The following is a 20,180-nucleotide window of genomic DNA, read 5'->3' as shown; positions in this document are numbered from 1 at the left end:
TTACACTATGGTTTTATGGCTCCAATTCTCTGAATCTATGCCTAAAAAATGGATGCTAAAGTGCTAGGCCATTAGATATCTGTCAAAACATTTTATGCTGAAGAACACATATTTTTTGAAACTTGGAGTGAGATCTGGTCTTGTAAAATTAAAACTGTTTCATAAAAAGATTTAAAAATAGAAGAAGGATCTGCCTGGGCCTTTCTGGACGTACAATGAAAACATCCAGAAGACAAGAAAATGACACAGGTGGGATCATTACATTGCCCCAGGCACAAATGCTTTCTGTCTTAAAATTTTGAATTCTTTCCAGATACAAGTTCTAAACTTTCTGGCATCTGCTGCATAAATGCATCAGAGTTTGGCAGAGGTAAAGGGAAGCATTAATTTTGCACGGAAATCACTTTAGAGATCTTGGTTTAATTTCTCTTGAAGGACTACATAAGCAACTTGAGTGATATAAAAGTCTAAAACTTGCAGGCTTGCTTGGCAGAATGAATCTAACAAGGAAAACCTTCTATTACAAAATGCCCAAATATTAAGATATTGAAGTTCACAGAAATGGGAAGATGTTCTAACTTCTATATAAAATCCACAGTAATTTTTATAAACACTTGAGATACAATTTTTATACATGTACACAGTAATTGCACTAGGAATACTGTTGCATTTAGGAGAAATTTGTTTGGTTCATGTTTTCTACTTACAGTTATGTGGTTTTGGAACAAACTCGGGATATTCATTTAGTCAAAGGGTTTGGAAAAATAAAAAGGCCCTATGAAATCTAGAGTTAGACTTAGGAATGAATGCTACAATAAATAATCACTTACACCTTTACATTTATGGCCAACTGATTTTCCACAAAAATGCCAAAATAGTTCAATGTAGAAAGATGAGTCTTTTCAACAAATAATGCTGGGATAACTGGTTATCTATAAGTAAAAAGGTGAATTTGGGGTTGGATGTGGTGGCTCACGCCTGTAATCTCAGCATTTTGGGAGCCTGAGGTGGGTGGATCACCTGAGGTCAGGAGTTTGAGATCAGCCTGGCCAACATGGTGAAACCTCATCTCTACTAAAAATACAAAAAATTTGAAAAGTATGGTGGTATGTACCTGTAATCGCAGCTACTCAGGAGGCTGAGGCAGGAGAACCCCTTGAGCCCGGGAGGTGGAGATTGCAGTGAGTCGAGATAGTGCCACTGAACTCCAGCTTGGGTGACAGAGCAGGACTCCATCTGGGGGATTAGGGGAAGGTGTCTCTGGAACTTTATACAATATAAAAATTAATTCAACATAAGTCATAGATTTAAATGTAAAGGAAGTCATAAAAGAAAACATAGGAGTAAATTTATTTAACCTTGGATTAGGCAGTGAGTTCTTAGATGCAACACCAAAGCACAAATGATGAAAGAGGGAAAAAGATAAGTTAGACTTCATCAAAATTAAAGTTTATGCCTTTCAGAAGATACTATCAAGAAAGTGAAAAGACAAGCCAGACTTGGGTAAAATATTTGCAGAACATGTATCTAATAAGATACTGATATCTAGAATATTTAAAGAAAATCTACAATTCAATAAAAAGACAACCTAATTTTTTAAATGGGCAAAAGATTTGATAACCTATTTCACTAAAGAAAGATATGCAAATGCCCAATAAGCACATAAAAAGATGCTTGCCATCCTTAGTCATAAAGAAAATGGAAATAAAAATCACAGTGGCATTTTCCATACCCACTAGAATGGTTATAATAAAAAAGATGAGGAGGCAAAGAAACTAGAACTCTCACATATTATAGGTACAAATTTAAAAGGGTACAGCCACTCTAGAAAGCAGTTGGGAAGTTTGATAAAATATTAAACATTTTGTAACCCATAACTTTCTGGAATTTGTTTCTCTGTTCTAACAGTGCTTTGTTTGTTTGTTTTTGTTTTGGGTAGAACCTTTAGAGTTTTCTGTGTGTAATGTCATCAGTGAACAGTTTCACTTCTTTCCTATTTGAATTAGTTTCATTTCTTTTTCTTTCCTAATAGACTCCAGTACTATGTTGAGTAGAAGTTGTCAAAGTGGGCATCCTTTTCTTGATCTTGATTTTAAAGAAAAAGCTATCAACTCTCTACTTTTGAGTATGATGTTAGCTGTGGGTTTATCACATATGGCCTTTAATGTATTGATATACAGTCTTTCTATACCTATTTTGTTGAGGGCTTTTTAAAAAATCATGAATGATGTTGAATTTTATAGATGCTTTTTTCTGCATCTATTGAGATGATCATGTGGTTTCTGTTCTTTATTTTGTTACAGTAGTATATCGCATTTATTGATTTACATATGTTGAACCATCCTGGCATCCCTGGGATAAATCCCACTTGATCATGGTGAATTATCTTTTTAATAAGTTGTTAGACTTGGTTTGCTAATGTTTTTGGTGATGATCTTTGCATCTTATGTTCACTAGGGATATTGTTCTGTAGCTTTCTTTTTTATGGTATCCTTGTCTGACTTTGGTATCAGGGCAATGCTAGCCTTGTAAAATAGGGTTAGAATTATGCCCTTTCTCTTCAACTTTTTTGGAACAGTTTGAGAAGAATTGATATTAATTCTTCTTTAATTCTTTGATAGAATTTATCAGTCAAGTCATCAGGTCCTGTGCTTTTTTTTTGTTGGTGAACTTATTACTGATTCAGTCTCTTTACTTGTTATTGGTCTGGTCAGATTTTCTACTTCCACACTAACAATAATCTATTTGAAAAAGAAAATAAGAAATTAAAGAAAATAATTTTATTTACAATAACTTTAAAAAATACATAGGAATAACTTTAACCAAGGAATTAAAAGATCGGTACATTGAAAACTATTAGCCGGGCACAGTGGCTTACACCTTTAATCTCAGCACTTTGGGAGGCCAAGACAGGCAGTTCACTTGAGTCAGGAGTTCGAGACCAGCCTGCAATATGGTGAAACCCTGTCTGTACTAAGAATACAAAAATTAGCCAGGCATGGTGGTGGTTGCCTGTAATCCCAGCTACTCAGGAAGCTGAGATGGGAGAATCACTTGAACCAGGGAGGCGGAGGTTGCAGTGAGTGGAGATGGCACCACTGTACTCTAGCCTGGGTGACAGAGAGAGACTCTGTTTCAAAAAACAAAACAAAACTATCAAACATTGATGAAAGACATTGAAAAGGACCCAAATAAATGGAAAGGTAGTTCATGTTCACGGATTAGAAAAATTAATATTGTGAAAATGTCCAAATGATCCACAAATTTAATGCAATCTCTATCAAAATTCCAATGTCATTTTCCACAGAAGTAGGAAAAAAACCCCCAAAATTTATATGAAACCATAAAAGATCTCAAATTTTAGGCAGTTATAAGCAAAAGGAACAAATCTGGAGACGTCAGACCCCCTGATATCAAAATAAAATCATTATAGTCAAAACAATATGGTACTGTCATAAAAACAGACATATCAACTAGTGGAACAGGATATAGTCTAGAAATAAACCCAAGTACTTTCAGTCCATTGATTTTCAACAAAGATGCCAAGAACACACAGTCTCTTTAATAAATGATGTTGAAGAAACTGGATATCCACATGCAGAAGAATGAAATTAGACCCTTATCTCATACCATATCCAAAAATCAACTCAAGATGGATTAAAGACTTAAACGTAAGACCTGAAACTGTAAAACAACTAGAAGAAAACAGGGAAAAGCCTTTCCGACATTGGTCTGAGCTTAGAGTTTTTATATATGACCCAAAGGCACAGGCAATAAAAGCAAAGACAGGCAGAAGGGATTGTGTGAAACTAAAAAGCTTCTAATAATCTTGGTCTTTCAATTAGAATTTTTAGACCACTTCTAATTAATTTTATTATTGATGAGATTGAATTTGCATCTGCTGTGTTGCTTTTTGTTGTGTACTTATCACATTGCTTTGACTTCTTATCTTTTCCTGTTTTTGATAGAATTAATTTGTTTTCAGTGTATCTTCATTATTATGTATTGATTATAAAAAAATGTGGTAGCAGTTGCTTTAGAGTGTGTAATATGCTGCTTTAACATATCAAATTCTCCCATCAAGTAATATTGTGCCATTTCAAGTATAATATAAAACAACATATTTTTCTTTCTTCTCTCAATCTTTGTGCAAATATTCTCATACATTTTACTTGGACATGGTTATAAAACTCACAGTACATTTTTTTTTTTAACAATGTTGGCTTTTTATCAATTTATTTTTTAAGGAGAGAGAACATTTTTAAAATGCATTTTACATTTACCCTTATTTTTACATTTGTAATATTCTTTGTTTCTTTGTGTAGATTCAGATTTTCACTTTTGTCATATTTATTCTTCCTTAAGAATGTCTTTTAACATTTGTTTTAGTAGATGTCTGATGATAGTGAGTTGCCTCAACTTTTGTCCATTTGAAAAAATCTGAGTTCACCTTATTTTTAACATATATCTTGACTGGCTATAGAATATTAGACTGACAATTAGTTTTATTCTTTTAGAACTTTAAGGATGTTGTTCCATAGTGGTTTGGCTTGCATAGTTTCTGGCAAGAAACTGTTTACCTCATTTTTGTTTTTCTGTATTTTGTGTTTTCAGAATTCTCCCTCTGGGTCATATGGCTTTTGTTCTACCCTCTCTTTCTGACAGTGCTCCTTTGCTTAGGACTGTGAGTAGAATGGTGTTACTCCTCTGCTCCAGGACTAGGTTGTTGTTGCTGGCAAAAGTTCAGAAACAGACATGTGGATTCTACTTCTCCCCTAGACGAATGGGATCTTTGCTTGGGCTCTAGACCAGGGTATTATTCTTTTAACGACTTATTTTTTCAGTGTGTTTTCTGGTGTAAGTTAAAAACAGTGCATTAACACGTGTAAGTGATTTAAAAATTTACATGCCTGTATAGGGGGCAGACATTCAACAGTTTTGCTGATCAGGAGTTAAAGTCAGAATAATTTGGAGGCTACTTACTGCTTTAGAGGGTCAGAATTAATAACTCTGATCAATTAGAAGTAGAATTTGTCTCTTCCTATTCAATTTGATACCAACATGATTCAGACATTTTACTTTATTTCTATGAGTAACCTCATTTATAAAGAGATTCTTTTACAGTGCATGTCTTATTTTATTTTAAAATAATTTTTAGATTTATGTGTCATAATGGTGAAGCAGTCTTTATAGACTCTTCCCCATTTTAAACCCTCACCACCCCCCCTTTTTTTTTCCTTTTTTTTTTTTTTTTTAATAACTGAAAATCTCCTGATTCTTTTTAGGACTGTGAGGACGTGGGAAGTTGAAAATCCAAAGAAGCAAAAAAGTGTGTTTAAACCACGGACGATGCAGGGCAAAAAGGTCATTCCTACTACGTGCACATATAGTAGAGATGGAAACCTCATAGCAGCTGCCTGCCAGAATGGAAGCATACAGATCTGGGACCGAAATTTGACTGTAAGTTAAGGACACTTAAATCTTTTCTTAGAAGATGGCCACCTTACAAAGACAAACTTTAAAATATTATGAAGGTGAATTTCCTGAATTTAGACCTAATTTAAACCTCAGTGTTAGGTGATCAAACATTGAGACTTTTGTAGTATACAGTATTTCAGCAAACATTTCAACTTCGTATTTTTTCAGTACATATTATATTTTGTTTTTAAAATAAATTTACTCTTTTGGTATAAAATTTGAAAGCCATAGTGCAGCTTATTATATGGCATCTCATCGTTCATTTGATTTTGAAAGTGAAGTGTTTGATAGTAATATAAAACAAGAGTAAGCAGAAAAATGTGAAAAGTCCAAGATGAGCCATCAGTTGCTTTGCAGTTATTTTTCCAGTAATTTAAATAATATTTAAATATTCTATGACATTTCATTTAGATAAGTTTCAGGTTTTTTCTTTACTGTTTTAGGTTATTAGAATAAACGAAGTTTGGAATTAAAAGAAATGATAGAATCCATATAAATAATAAATACAAAAGCCCTTGGCAAATTCTGTCAATTACCAATAAGCTGTAAAAAGCTTCTTCTTTTATGTATGGATGGTAAAACAAAGATGTTTGTTAAATAGAATGAGTCTAGACACCAGTGTTAAAATAAAATTCTACACAAATGTAATAATACAATTTGGATATCTTTATTTTATAAAAGTTTCTGGCCAAAGTATTAATTTAGTAAATATTTATTATGTACTATAAACTTGGCACTATTCTAGGCACTGATAATACTTATCAAAAAATTCCTATCCTCATGGGGTTTTTATTCTAGTTAAATATGTATGCATATATTCCATCTTTGTCTATAAAACATTTATTACATTTTGAAGGGGATCCCAGGAAACAGTTGTTTTTTCAGGCAGATGTGTTGGAAGAAGATAAAAAAATGATGATAGATGGGAAAAGAATCCATACTAGTAATGCTGAAAATATCTTTGGCATTTTCTGTTTGTCAGATCTTTTTATTTCTGTTTTCATCTTCACTGTAAACCTCATAAAGCTTCATAACAGCATAGAGATCTTAAAAACTTCTTTGAATTATAAACTGAGTTTTACCCAAGCAGTAAATTTTTTAGTAACTGGCTTTCATCATCTCTAGGTGCTGTTGGCTTAAACACAGAAATTATAAAACATGCAGTTTTCTTGTGTAGCTTTAATAGTAGTGTTTTTTGTATAGCGTATATGTATATGACTGTATCTTAGAACCCATATATATTTGTAACGTTGAAATAGTTTTTAAAGATTTGTCTTCTATATCTTGAATTAAGGATTATCTCTCTTATTTTCAGTTTTGTAGAAAACAATGCCATTGGAATGCCACTTTGTAACAAATATCTCTTTAAGCCATTCAGCTACAGTCTTTGTTTTGTTAGAATGTATTTAATAAATTAATGTATAGTTTATTGTATAATATCTCATTTGTTATATTTTATTCATATTTTTACTTTTGCATACAAATGTGTGTCAGCTGGAAACAAATCAAATTGAAAAGAAAAACTTTCCAGCAGGAAACACAGCTTGATTTGAAAACAGATTTTAAAAAAATTTTTCTTTCTTTCTTTCGTTTTTTTTTTTTTTTTTTTTTTTTAAAAGCAAAGTCTTGCTCTGTCACCCAGGCTGGAGTGCAGTGGCATGATCTTGGCTCACTGCAACCTCTGCCTCCCAGGTTCAAGCAATTCTCATGCCTCACCTCCTTAGTAGCTGGGCTTACAGTTGTATACCACCACACCCAGCTAGTTTGTGTATTTTTAGTAGAGATGGGGTTCCACTATGTTGTCCAGGCTGGTCTCAAACTCCTTGCCTCAAAGATCCACCCTTGTTGGGCTCCCAGAGTGCTGGGATTACAGGTGTGAGCCATCACGCCTGGCCTGGATTTTTTTTTTTTTTTTTTTTTTTGAAGACACATTAAAATTTTATTTTTTCAATTAGCATACAGTAAGTACTTTTTAAAGGTGATTTTTAGCTCATGTATAGATCAATGTAACCACTACCAAAATCTAAATGTATACTAATATGGTTCCATTAACCCCAAAACTCCCTGGTTCCCCCACACCCCCTTATCTCTGTTTGTAGTCACATTCTTTCCCTTCCCCACACCTCAGCCTCTGGCAACCATCCATCTGTTCTTCATTGTTCTAATATTGTTTGAGAGTGTCATATACAGGGAATTCTGTAGAATTGCTGTGTAAGCTTTTGAGATTGGCTTATTTCATTCAGCATAAATGCTTTTGAGGTTCATTCCAGTTGTCTCACATATTAATGGTTTGTTCCTTTTTATTGCTGAGTGATACTTCATTGCATAATGTACCACGGTTTATTTGTTCAACCATTTATGGACATTTATGTGGTAGATTGTTTAAAGTTTTGTTCAGTTATGAGTAAGTTTTTATGTGAACTTAAGTTTGCATTTCTGAAAGGTAGATACCTAGGAGTGGGATTGCTGTGTCATATTTTGTGTGTTTGCTTAATTTTATAAGAAATGGCCAGACTGTTTTCCATACTGGTTGAATGATTTTGCATTTCTGCAGAAACGTATGAGAGCTCCAGTTGTTCTGCATCCTCACCAGCACTGGGTGTTACGTTCTTTTTATTTTAGTTAAACTATTAGGCATGTCATGATTTCAGTATTCATTTCTCTACTGACTAATGATATTGAGTATCTTTTTGTGCACTTATTTGCCTAACATATATTCTCTTTGGTGAAGTGTGTTCAAGTCTTTTGCTGTTTTACTGTTGGAGTCTTGAGGGTACTTTATATATTCTGAATACAATTTTTTTGTTGTATATGTAATTCGATAATATTTTCTCCAGTTTGTAGCTTGTCTTTTGATTTTCTTAACAGAAGGCCTCGATTTTAAAAAAATTTCTTAACTTTTTTTTTTCAGCAGGAAAAGAACCATCCATAGGGAAACACTAAAGCCGATGTGAGAATGCCCAATAGCAATAGTTTTTTCATGCAGTAGTTAAATAATTATATGACAGATAATGGTTAACCTGTGTTTTGTGATGGTTAAGTAAAACTACCATAATTGCCACCATTTAATCTTAGAATTTTCATTAGACCAACCTGAACTTTAGTAAATTAAACAAAACATATTTCTTTAGAAGTAAGGTGTCTCTATTAATGATACATTTCTGTGTTCTCAAGACCTTCCTTTACTCTAGAATTATATTGGTCAGTATGCTAGCCACTAGCCACATTGGACTACTTCAGTTTTATTTAAAGTAAAATACAATTAGAATTTCAGTTTCTCAATCACCTTGGCCACTTTTAGGTGCCCAGTAGCATTATGTGACCAGTGGCTACTTATTGAACAATTTAGATCATTTCCATCATTGCAGAAAGTTCACTGGACATTGCTACTTAAGAGGAGTGGTTGTTTTTTTAAGGTTCCTTTTATTCTTATAATGATGGTCAGTCTTTCATTTAAGAAGAAGGCCTCTTCAGAGAAGCTTCTGTGGATCTGGACTGCCTTCTTGATTCTCTATTTCCCATTCACCGGCGTAATTTGAGCAACAGCAAGGTGTCTGTTGCCTTGTTGGCGTGATATGAGAGAGTGGGGCAGAATAGTGGGAGATGACATTGGAGCGGTAACAGCATGCATCCTGATTTTGTACATGTCCAACCCATCAGTCTGTACACTCTTAATAGCTATTCATATGGCATATTCTCTCACCTTTTTCAGTTCAGAGGACTGAAATTTTTTCTTAGCAAGACCTTTTCTGACCACACCATTTAAAATTGCAACCTTCTCCCTGCCAGTGGTAAGCTATAGCCCTCTTATATTCTTCCATAGTGCTGATCACTATCTGACTTGCTATACTGTATGTTTTACTTTTTTTTTTTTTTAACTTTTGAGACAAAGTCTCACTCTGTCACTCAGGCTAGAGCACAGTGGCATGATCACAGCTCACTGTGTCCCTGACCTCCCAGACTCAGTTGATCCTCCAGCTTCAGCCTCCAGAATAGCTGAGACCATGGGCGTGTGCCACCATGCCCATCTAATTTTCTTATTTTTTGTAGAGATGGGGGTATCACTGTGTTGCCCAGGCTGGTCTTGAACTGCCTTGGCCTCCCAAAATGCAGGTGTGACAGGCATGAACCACTACACTTGGCCCACTTTATTGGCTGTTTACTTCCAGTAGGATATTGGCTGCATGCAGGAAAGGATTGCTCTCTGATTTACTCCTTGCTGTATTCCCAGAGCAAAGACAGTACCTAGTATGTAGCAGACCTTCAATAACTATTTGTCGAATGAATAAATGGATGTGTGTATTCTAAAATAGGAACATAAAATGAGATGTTCAGTTTACATGTAAGAATGCATTTAAACAATGTTAGCATACAAAAACTATCCTAGTTATGTGAACACACAATGAAATAGAGTTGGGTATATGTATGAGTTTTGGAGTAGAGGGGAGAAGAGAGAGATATGAAGTAGTTTTTGGTATATTCTTAATGATATATAAATATATTAATCTCTATAGGTGACTGATTTTGGATTTGCTGATAGGCAAATTTTTAAAAACTATTTTTATGTCTCTTTGTAATTTCTGAGTTTTAAAATAACTCAGCATGTATAGTCTTATGAATACCTAATAACTTATCATCATATTAAAAACACCTATCAGATTCATTTTTTGACTTTGGACAAAGCACTGTTTCTTTTTTTTAGTATCTATCAGGAATCTACAATAGACTAGACTCTTCACTAAAGGAATATACTGTACTTTCTTATCTTGCAATTACTGTTTGTAGGCTAAGTTTTTTTCAGGAAAATTGGGATTCATCTTATTCATGGAGTTTTTGCTCTCCCCAGACACAGGTGATGGAGGGAATAATATTTAAGGTCGCTTGATTTTGCAATAGGCATCACTAGCAACTTAACCCATCCTCTATCTGATTGCCTCCTATTGCTCTTTTCCCTGCAAGCCCTTGCCCAGATTCTTGGACTGTTCCTTTTGAGAAAATCACCACACAGCGCAATGCCTTACCAAGAAAGCTGCAAGATTTCTCCAGCTCAGTTGGCTGTTCAGTGCCGCCATTCTCAGCCATGCCAGAAAGTAGATCAGAACAATCTGAGGCAAAGACAGTAATTATATCAGGAAATTAGCTTCTAATTCAGACAGCAAATCTTTAAATGTTTCCATATTTACTGTCTGAGTAAGACAGCAAATATGAAGAGAGAAATATTCAGCACACAGCAAATCTTTAAATGTTTCCAGTTGCTGTCAGATAGACCATGTTAAAAGATTACTTTATGTCCTTCTACACCCTTCTTAATACATGTATTCACAGATATATAGATTTAAAAATGTTGTTTTTATGTAGAGATAATTTGAAGTTTGCTTTTTTATATTTGAAAGAATAAAATAGCCAACTTCGTAAATAATAGCTATAGCTGTTTTCTTTTTTTAAAAAAAGTGTTTAAATGAGGTCATATAGTTTTACATACATGAAATATGTACTTTTCAAAAAATGTTGTTTTTTTTGGTTTATTATTATTTTATTCTATACCACTCCTTTCTTCTGTCATTGTCCCATCCCTGTCCCTTAGTGCTTATAAATTACCTGATAGGTATCCTTTTATGCTTTTCTCTGTATCTGTGTATTTGTAACTGTTCATATTTGGAACATTTCAACTGATATTTTTGAGGACCTCTCACCTTATTGAGAATAAGACAAAAGAAATGTAAACCTTTAAGTAGTCTGTAAAAAATTCAGGGAATGATCTGTAAGGTAATTTATGACCAGATGCTGCTTTGTATAATGCTCATCATATGAAAGAGTTAGGGAAGGCTGAGGTCAGTTGGGCAGTCATAGGGTCTCTAGAAAGTGCACAGTTTGGATGAGCAGCAGGAATAATAGGGATTACAGAGTCATAATGTTCATAGTTTACTAAACAAAATAGAAATAGGGAGCTATTCTGCATAGAAAAATGATACTAAAGGATCTTTTGAGATTCTTCTCGAAACAGTCTTGAGTATTCTTTTAGAATCACCAGCAAGCTAATCTGATATAATGAAAAAAAAAAGTAAAGTAGAATAAAGATGTTTTATGGGAGAGGTGGCACTTGAGTCCCTGGGTGCCCTCAAGTTGCTTAAAGTCTCTTAGAAGTCACTTCGCACTTTTGGACAGCATCTGCTGTGCCTTATCATGTTAAAAATAATTTTCACAAATAAAAAATTTGCTTTTGGCCAGGTGCAGTGGCTCACACCTATAATCCCAGCACTTTGGGAGGCTGCGGTGGGCAGATCAGGAGATCGAGACCATCCTGGCCAACATGTTGACACCCTGTCTCTCTACCAAAAAAAAAAAAAAATTAGCTAGTCTTGGTGGTGTGTGCCTATAGTCCCAGCTACTTGGGAGGCTGAGGCAGGGCAATTGCTTGAACCTGGGAGGCAGAGGTTGCAGTGAGCTGAGATTGCACCACTGCACTCCAGCCTGACAATGGAGCAAGACTCTGTCTCAAAAACAAAAACAAAAACAAAATTTGCTTTTAGTAGTGTTTTTTTGTTAAATTTTTATAATGCAGCTTTAAACATTCTTCTCCATACCTTAAGTAAACTAAATTAAGCCAAATTCTCATACCATTTGTTGACTGCTTTCTATAGGGAATTTTTTTTTTAATGGCTGGTAATTGCTTCTTTTTGTGGCTTTTTGGGTATTCTTATGAAGCTGTCATAGCCACTAAAAATGAAAACAATATTTACTTTTATGGAGGTTCCCTATGTATGTGTACTAAGCTAGATTATTAGCAAGAAGGAATAGTTTTATGAAGGCATACTCTTAATATTTTCTTTATATTTCTCATTTAGACCTATTAGAGCAATCTAAACTCCCTAAATTGAATGTTAAGCTGTTGATATTCAAGATTTTGGAGATTTTAAAAAGAATGCTTTGAAATATTTTTAGCATATAATGTTTTATCCTTGTTTCCAGCCTTGTTTGTGATAAATTTGTCATCTGTTATATAATTTTAAAGTCATACGACTTTGATTTAGAAAACATTTTATTACATACTTATTATTTACTGCCACCTGCAACCGTGAAGATGTATGAAGAACTCATGTTTCATTTCAAAATTTCTCTTTGAGATTATTTTGACTTGAACCTTGTTTTTTTAAAAAAAGCTTCTTTGACATACCGTTTTAGCTATCAATCTTGGGAATATTGTATGGTGAGTTTTTTAAATTCTTATTACTCTGTAGTCAATAGGTATCCTTTATCTTCTTGATAGTGATATCATCAAAGGACTTGTATAAGTTAAACATGACCTCCAATGGCTAAGACTGTGCTTGCAGCTGAGGCTAATGACCTCATCCAGGTGTCTTTTCTTACTGCAAAGACTCATCACCTAACAATAATTCACAACTTTTACCTAATAATAATTATTCAAGTTAAAGTAGCACAATATTCACCATAAGGAGAGAGAGTAGTTGTAGAAAAAAAAAAGCCTGTTATTTTATGTTTTAAATAATTTTTTAAAACTAAATGATTTAGAGAATGTTTCTGGTATCTTCTTTTGAGAAAAAAAAAATATCATCTATCTCTGTGTGAAATACAAAGAGCAATGCTAGAAATTCAAAGTTTGTCTCTTCAATAGACCTAATGCTAGGAATCTGGAAGAATATATATGGACAGCTAAATGTCTACTGCATAGTTCTATAGCACATTTTATAGATGACACCTGAGATATACAATTACATTATATTTTACTTCAGATTTCATGTCTATAAGTCCTGACTTTCTTAAGCTCTGTTCTCATTTTCTTTATTACAAAATGAGGACATGATCTCCCCATATCACGTTATTATGAGGATTTTATTAGATAATATATTTAAAGCATTTAGACAGTACGTGCACATAACACGTTCTTGAAAACTACTGGTATTTCTCTTTTTTCTTTTTAACTCCTAGCCTACTTACAGTTTTTGTAGAATGGTGGAGTTAGACCTCAAGATACCGTTTAACTGGCCGTGAACATCTTACAAATACAAGTTGGACAGATTTCTTGGTGACTAAAGGTTTGGTTTAGGATGATAAGGAGTATGGGTGCCTTGTTACAGTCAGTCATTTGTTGTATGCAAATATAACCAGCATCAATAAATAACAATGCTATGGACCCACTTTTTAGTTATGCCTGAGTAGATATATGAATTATAATGATCTTTTTACAAATACTCAGCAGAACACATATGACATGTTAACTATTCTATAGTGTTTTGACATGCCTATTTTCCAGTGGTTACATTTCCAAAAAAGTATATCATTGATTCAAAACACAAAAATAACCATCAAAACTGCAAATTACTTGCAGGCTCTAAACCTAAGTTCTAATTTGTTAGTTATTTTCATAGAGTTATATAAAGTTTTAATAATAATGCTCTTGTAAATAGTGCTCTTATAAAATGCTCTTGTCACACATGCTGTTAGAAGCAACATTTACTAAATGAAAAAATACTGGCTTTTGCAAAAGTTAGGTTAAAATTTTTTTAAAATATGGGTAATTATTATCCTGTTTTTTTAAGGCTATGAATCATATAATAATTTAAGACTTCCAGTTAAAACATAGCAGGTTAAACACATTTGTTCAACCATGCTTCCTCCTGAAACCTCACTGAAGTGACAGGAAAGGCCCTTTTTAAAGCATAAACCCACATAGATGAAGAGAATTAGAGAGTAGTTGATAGCAGAAAAGAGATGTCAAGATTCAGTTGGAAGCTGGAAGCCAGATGCGTAAATGATAACTGACTTAGCCACCTAGAGAAAGCTGAAACCTTAGCCATGATGGGAGAAGCCTGTAAAAGGCAAACTGATTTATCTTACACTTCCCTGCTCTGCTCTGTGCAGCCAAATCACTGCTCTCCCTTTACTGTCACAGAAGACAAAAGAATTACTTCTAAAGGGGGCCTAATAAAGAGATCCTGTATTCCAGGCCAAGAAAATCTTCATGGAGAGTTGTTTGTCCTCTCCTTCTCCTCTGTTGTTGTCATTATTATTGTTGTTGTTATTATTATTATTATTGCATTTACTGAGTACTTGCTGTGAGCCAGGCAATATTTTAAGCACTTTACATGTAATTTTTTGTTTAATTAGCATAGCAACTCTATGATATAAATACTGTCATTATCATTTTATTGATGAGAAAACCCAGAAACAAAGAAATTGACTTGCCTACTCAAAACTACAGTTTGTATGTGGCATAACTGAGGTTCCATCCCAGGCTGTCTGGCTCAAGAGCATATACTAAGGGTCAGAAAAACTATGGCCCATGTACCAAGTCTAGCCCACTACCTGTTTTTGTATGGCAGGCTAAGAATGGTTTTTACATTTTTAGATGGTTATTTTATTTTTCTATGGCTGCTGTAACAAACTACCATGAATTTAGTGGCTTAAAATAATAGAAATGTATTATCTTACAGTTCTATAGGCTTAAGTCTCATTGAGCTAAAATCATGGTGTTAGTAGGGCTTTGTTCCTTTCCAGAGGCTCCAGGGAGAATCTGTTTCCTTGCCTTTTCCAGCTTCTAGAGGCCACCCTTATACCTTGGCTCCTGGCACCCTTCCTTCATCATCAAGGCTAGCAACATTAGGTTGAGTCCTTCTTACGTCATAACACTGTGACCATCTTTTCTGCTTTTCACTCCAACTTTTTAAAGACACTTGTGATTACATCTAGCCTACTTAGATAATCTAGGTTAATCTTCCTATTTTAAGGTCAGCTGACTAGCAACATTAAATCAATCTGAAACCTTAATTTCCCTCTGCTACATAAGGTAATATATTGACAGGTTCCAGGGACTCAAATGTTGAAATCTTTGGGAGTATTACTCAGCCGATCATATTACTCAGCCGATCATAATGGATTCAGAAAACAAAAATAAAAATAAAAATACTTTGTGACACATGAAAATTATATGAAATTCAAATTTCAGTGTCCAGAAATTTTATTATAACAGCTTTGTTCATTCATTTGTATATTATCTTTCACTGCTTTTGCATCACATTAGCAGAGCTGAATAGTTGCAACAGAGTATATGGTCCTCAAAGCCCAAGATACTTACTATATGGCCCTTTACAGAAAAAGATATTGGCCCCTGCCATACAGTTTCTAATTTGCATTTTAGTGCTTTTCTTTTCAATATTAATGGTGGACATGGGCCACCAGACATTTGAGAAAATCCTCTAATATGAAATACAGAAACTTACACTTAAACAGAGTAAGTCAGAGGAGAGAGAGATAATGTAGAAAACTGAAGAACTTTTCAAGGAAAAAAATCCCATAATTGATACTCTCAGAGAGAAAATAGATAATAGTACAACCAAGAAACTAAAGCAGAATACTACCAAAAGATCAAAACTTTAAGAGATTAAGGAAGAGCTCTTGCGAAATATGTATGTGATTGGATTGGAATGTAAGGGAAGGAATCCCTAGGAGTATTAAAATCTCCCAGAAAGTATATATAGTCAAGGAAATCCAGAAAGTAGAATAGAAGACAGTGATAGAAAAAAAGGTAGGAGATTTACAGTGTCAATTTAGAGACTAGTATTTGACTAGAAATTTCCAGTGAAAATATAGGAGAGGGAGGATGGAATTAGGTAAGAGAGAGTTACTAAAAATAAGGAGGTCTCAGAACTGAAAAACATGATTTTCCAGAGAGGAAGGACTCATCTGGAAAGAATGAAAAAGACGCACAGCAAGCCATGCGTCATGAAATTTCAGGACACCAGGATTTCACTCACAGAGAATACAATAGGAAACATGTGACACAAGAGTAATAGGACCATGTAATTTGGGATGTTGGTAAGACAGTTGCTCAAATATAATATTAGGGATTCCGTATTAGTGCAAAGGGATGTCATCTTTCTCAGTTTTCTGTTGAGATGATGAAGTATTTTAAGTTCAGTAACCATTACTTCTAGTGACTGCTGACCAAATCTTCTTAATTCTGTCCTAAGTGTTACTCACTCTTGACATACATTCAGCTATGTGTGGAACAGCTATATGTGTATAACCCACCCGGATTATACAACAGAACTTAAGCTCAATATACTTAAAACATGACTATCTCTTTTAGAACTCATTCTTTCTTTAGACTTTGCTATTTTTATTATTTTTCCATTCAGAACTTCAGAATATTCTTTACCTCCTGTAACCAGTGTCAGTCTTTTCAGTTCTGTGTTTTAGTGTTTCTCACATCCACCCCCTCAATTTCATCTCTCTTTCTTTCATTCTACTTCAGACTCTCATCATCTTTAACTGTCCATATGCTGATAAACCTAGCCCCAGTTTAAATCGTGTTAAATGCAATACTTACTACTTCAGTACTTGTCATATGCTGAATAAAGTTCAAATTTTCTCAGACTGACACGTTCAGCCTTTCTGTTTATGCTTTTATATTTTTTCCCAGACTTTGAGTATCTTCTGTAACTTTCTCCATAAATAAAAAGCCTTTTTTTTTGTTTTGTTTTTTCTTTTTTTTTTTGGAGACAGGGTCTCACTCTGTCACCCAGAGTGTAATGCAGTGGTACAGTCTTGGCTTACTGCAGCCTCTGCCTCCCAGGTTCAAGTGATTCTCCTGCCTCAGCCTCGTGAGTAGCTGGGACTGCAGGGGCACGCCACCACACCCAGCCAAGTTTTGTATTTTTAGTAGAGATGGGTTTTCGCCACATTGGCCAGGCTGGTCTTGAACTCCTGACATCAAGTGATCCACCCACCTCGGCTTCCCAAAGTGCTGGGATTACCAATGGGAGCCACTGCACCCAGCCTAGATCAAAAAACTTTGTAGTCAGACTAGATTATACTTGTTGCCTTATGATTATCCTCTGATTTACTGCCTTGGTGCCTTTTCTTATACTAATCACGCCACCCTGTATGCCTCTCCCACAAGCCCCCTACTGCTGGTGGAAATAGCCACCATCCACTATCCAACATCCATTGAAGAAGGCCCAATCAGATGCCATTCCCTCCATGATGCTCTGTTATGGACTAGAAGATCATATATCTAGGGATGTAAACCCTGAAAATATTTTGTTTTATTTTTAGTTTGCCTGATTATTTATTTTGTTTCTCTTTAAGCTTTATATGGTCAGGGACTTTTTGTATTATTTGCTGTTTCTCTATGCCCAAGCCGAGCATGACATATTAATAAATATCTGTTGAATAAATAAATGAATGCTGTCAGAGCATTAAAGGTTTTATTTTAAATGGGTTTGGTTTTCAATTGCTTTATTGTTGTTTTTATTATTTATTTATTTATTTTTATTGTACTTTGAGTTCTGGGGTACATGTGTATATCCTGCATCCTTCAGGATTGTTGCATAGGTACATATATGCCATGGTGGTTTGCTGTCTCCATCCCCTCCATCGCCTACATCAGGCATTTCTCCCCATGTTATCCCTTCCCATCCTTACTGTCCCCCACTGTTCCTCCCCCTGCCCCGCCACCCTCCTCACCTACCCCATTGAATGTTGTTCCCTTCCTTGTGCCCAAATGTTCTCATTGTTCATCACCCTCCTATGAGTGAGAACATGCAGTGTTTGGTTTTCTGTTCTTGTGTCAGTTTGCTGAGAATGATGGTTTCTAGATTCATCCATGTTTCCACAAACAACACAAACTCATCATTTTTTATGGCTGCATAGTATTCCATGATGTATACGTGCCACATTTTCTTTGTCCAGTCTATAATTGATGGGCATTTGGGTTGGTTCCAGGTCTTTGCACATACGTGTACATGTTGTTTTTAAATTTTAAATTACTTTTCCTTAAACTTATTATCAAACAAGTGCGTTTTATAAGTTGTTTGCTTCAGGCTTCAGTATGTAGTGTTGCTTGTTTGCATCAGTAGTATTTTCAGCATATTGTTTTCTAATAACTAGATTTTAAAGCATATAGTTTTAAGTGATATTTATTGAATACTTACTTCATTCCAGGGACCGTTTCAAGTGCTTTATATATATTTTAATTCATTTAACCCTCTGAACAATACTGTGAATTAAGTACTACCATTAACTACATATTTTAGATGAGAAACTGAAGTACAGCAGTGACGGGTTTAACAACTCGCCCGAGGTCATGCATCTAGTAAGTTTTGGAGCCAGGAACTCTGACTCTAGAATGTACACTCCAAAATTGCATTGCTATATGGTTAAAAAATAAATGACCCTATTGGGAATGTTCTAAAACAAGATTATGATGATGGTTGTACAACTCTGTAAATTAACTAAAAATCATTGAATTGCACACTTATAATGGGTGATATTATGGTCTTAAATTATAATTTGATAAAGACATTTAAAAAGTAGATTTATGTTCTTATTAAAATGGATTATAATTTTTTCAATATTTCATGTACAGTGGAACTTTTAGCCCTGAGTTCTCTTTCCACTGGAATATGGGAATGGGTGAAGTAAGTAATCTATGCTTTGCCTCTGTTGGCTAAGGACACAAAAGTTTATGCCACTGGTATGAGCTCTTTGGGGGTGAGGATTTTTTCTTCCTTACCTTTGACTCTGTTGGTATGTAAACCATGTATAGCAGGGACTTGATAAGTATTTGTTGAATTAAATCTCAAGGGCTTTATTTACCTGCACTGTAGATGTTTAAATTGTATTCCCAAAAATCTTGGCTTTCATAGTCTAATTGTAAAATATGGACCTTGTGCAGTATACTTAAAAAGTAAAACATATACACTGCCTAAATGCATAGATGTTAACATATAGAAGGGAAAAATGTAACTGATGAAAACATTATGTACAAAACTTTATAGATTAATATGATTGCATATTGATCAAAGTTACTTGAGGAAGCCCAAAGAAAAATTGAGTTAACATAAGTATTTACTTAGAGTTTTAAAAGTATTCTTAAAACATTGGAACTCACAGGTAAGGTTAGAAGAATTAAAAATTTCTGCTAAACTTGGCAGAAATAGAAGACATACAAATATTTATGGATGTGTATTGATATTTAGGACAGAAAAAAAAGGAAATCATGAACCAAAAACTTCAGTTTAAATTATATCCATAAGAGATGGTGTTAGAGAGTCAAATGTATAAATATAAGCAAGCAGTTAATATAATCTTATATTTTCATTATATTGAATAAATAGGTTCAAGAGAGGGATGTAATTTCACTGTCACTAGTGACTTGAATTTAGTCAAAATATAAAGGTCAAAATGAAATATTTGTACAAACAGTAAGATTTTATTTGTTTGTTTTGAGACAGAGCCCTGCTCTGTTGCCCAGGCTGGAGTACAGTAGCTCAATTTTGGCTCACTGCAAGCTCCCCGCTCCGGGGTTCAGGTGATTCTCCTGCCCCAGCCTCCTGAGGAGCTGGAATTATAGGTGCCTGCCACCATGCTTGGCTAATTTTCCTATTTTTAGTAGAGATGGAGTTTCATCATGTTGGCCAGGCTGGTCTCGAACTCCTGATGTCAAGTGACGCACCCACATCAGTCTTCACATAGGGAAAAGTGAAGGAAGAAGTGGGGAAAGGTTGAGGTGGGTGGATATATCATATCTAATAGGGCTTTTTTGATCATGTAGAGTTTGGATACTCTTCTGAGGGTGGTGAAGAGCCATTACATGGATTTTAGGAGAGGATTGGCATTATTCAAGTTACATTTTTAAAAGAATCATTCTGGCAGTTCTGCATGGAGAATAACTACAGGGA

The 20,180-nt window shown here is 34.6% G+C and overlaps 1 protein-coding gene across 6 annotated transcripts in view; it reads left to right on the top strand.

Moving 5' to 3' along the window:
* WDR70 (WD repeat domain 70) overlaps positions 1–20,180 on the top strand; it is a 438,306-nt gene that overhangs the window by 185,908 nt on the left and 232,218 nt on the right. For all 6 annotated transcript variants that reach the window (XR_012513868.1, XR_012513869.1, XR_012513870.1 and 3 more), the window contains one exon: positions 5,286–5,460. Coding sequence is in view for 2 of the 6 variants with exons in the window: in XM_074386536.1 (XP_074242637.1) it covers positions 5,286–5,460 (175 nt within the window). In the remaining 4 variants the exon portion in view is untranslated. The remainder of the gene's footprint in view (positions 1–5,285; positions 5,461–20,180) is intronic.

This window comes from Saimiri boliviensis, chromosome 1, assembly GCF_048565385.1.
Source record: "Saimiri boliviensis isolate mSaiBol1 chromosome 1, mSaiBol1.pri, whole genome shotgun sequence".
Lineage (NCBI taxonomy): Eukaryota > Metazoa > Chordata > Mammalia > Primates > Cebidae > Saimiri > Saimiri boliviensis.
Note: the sequence above shows the minus strand (reverse complement) of the source record. Positions and strands in the feature narration are given on the sequence as shown.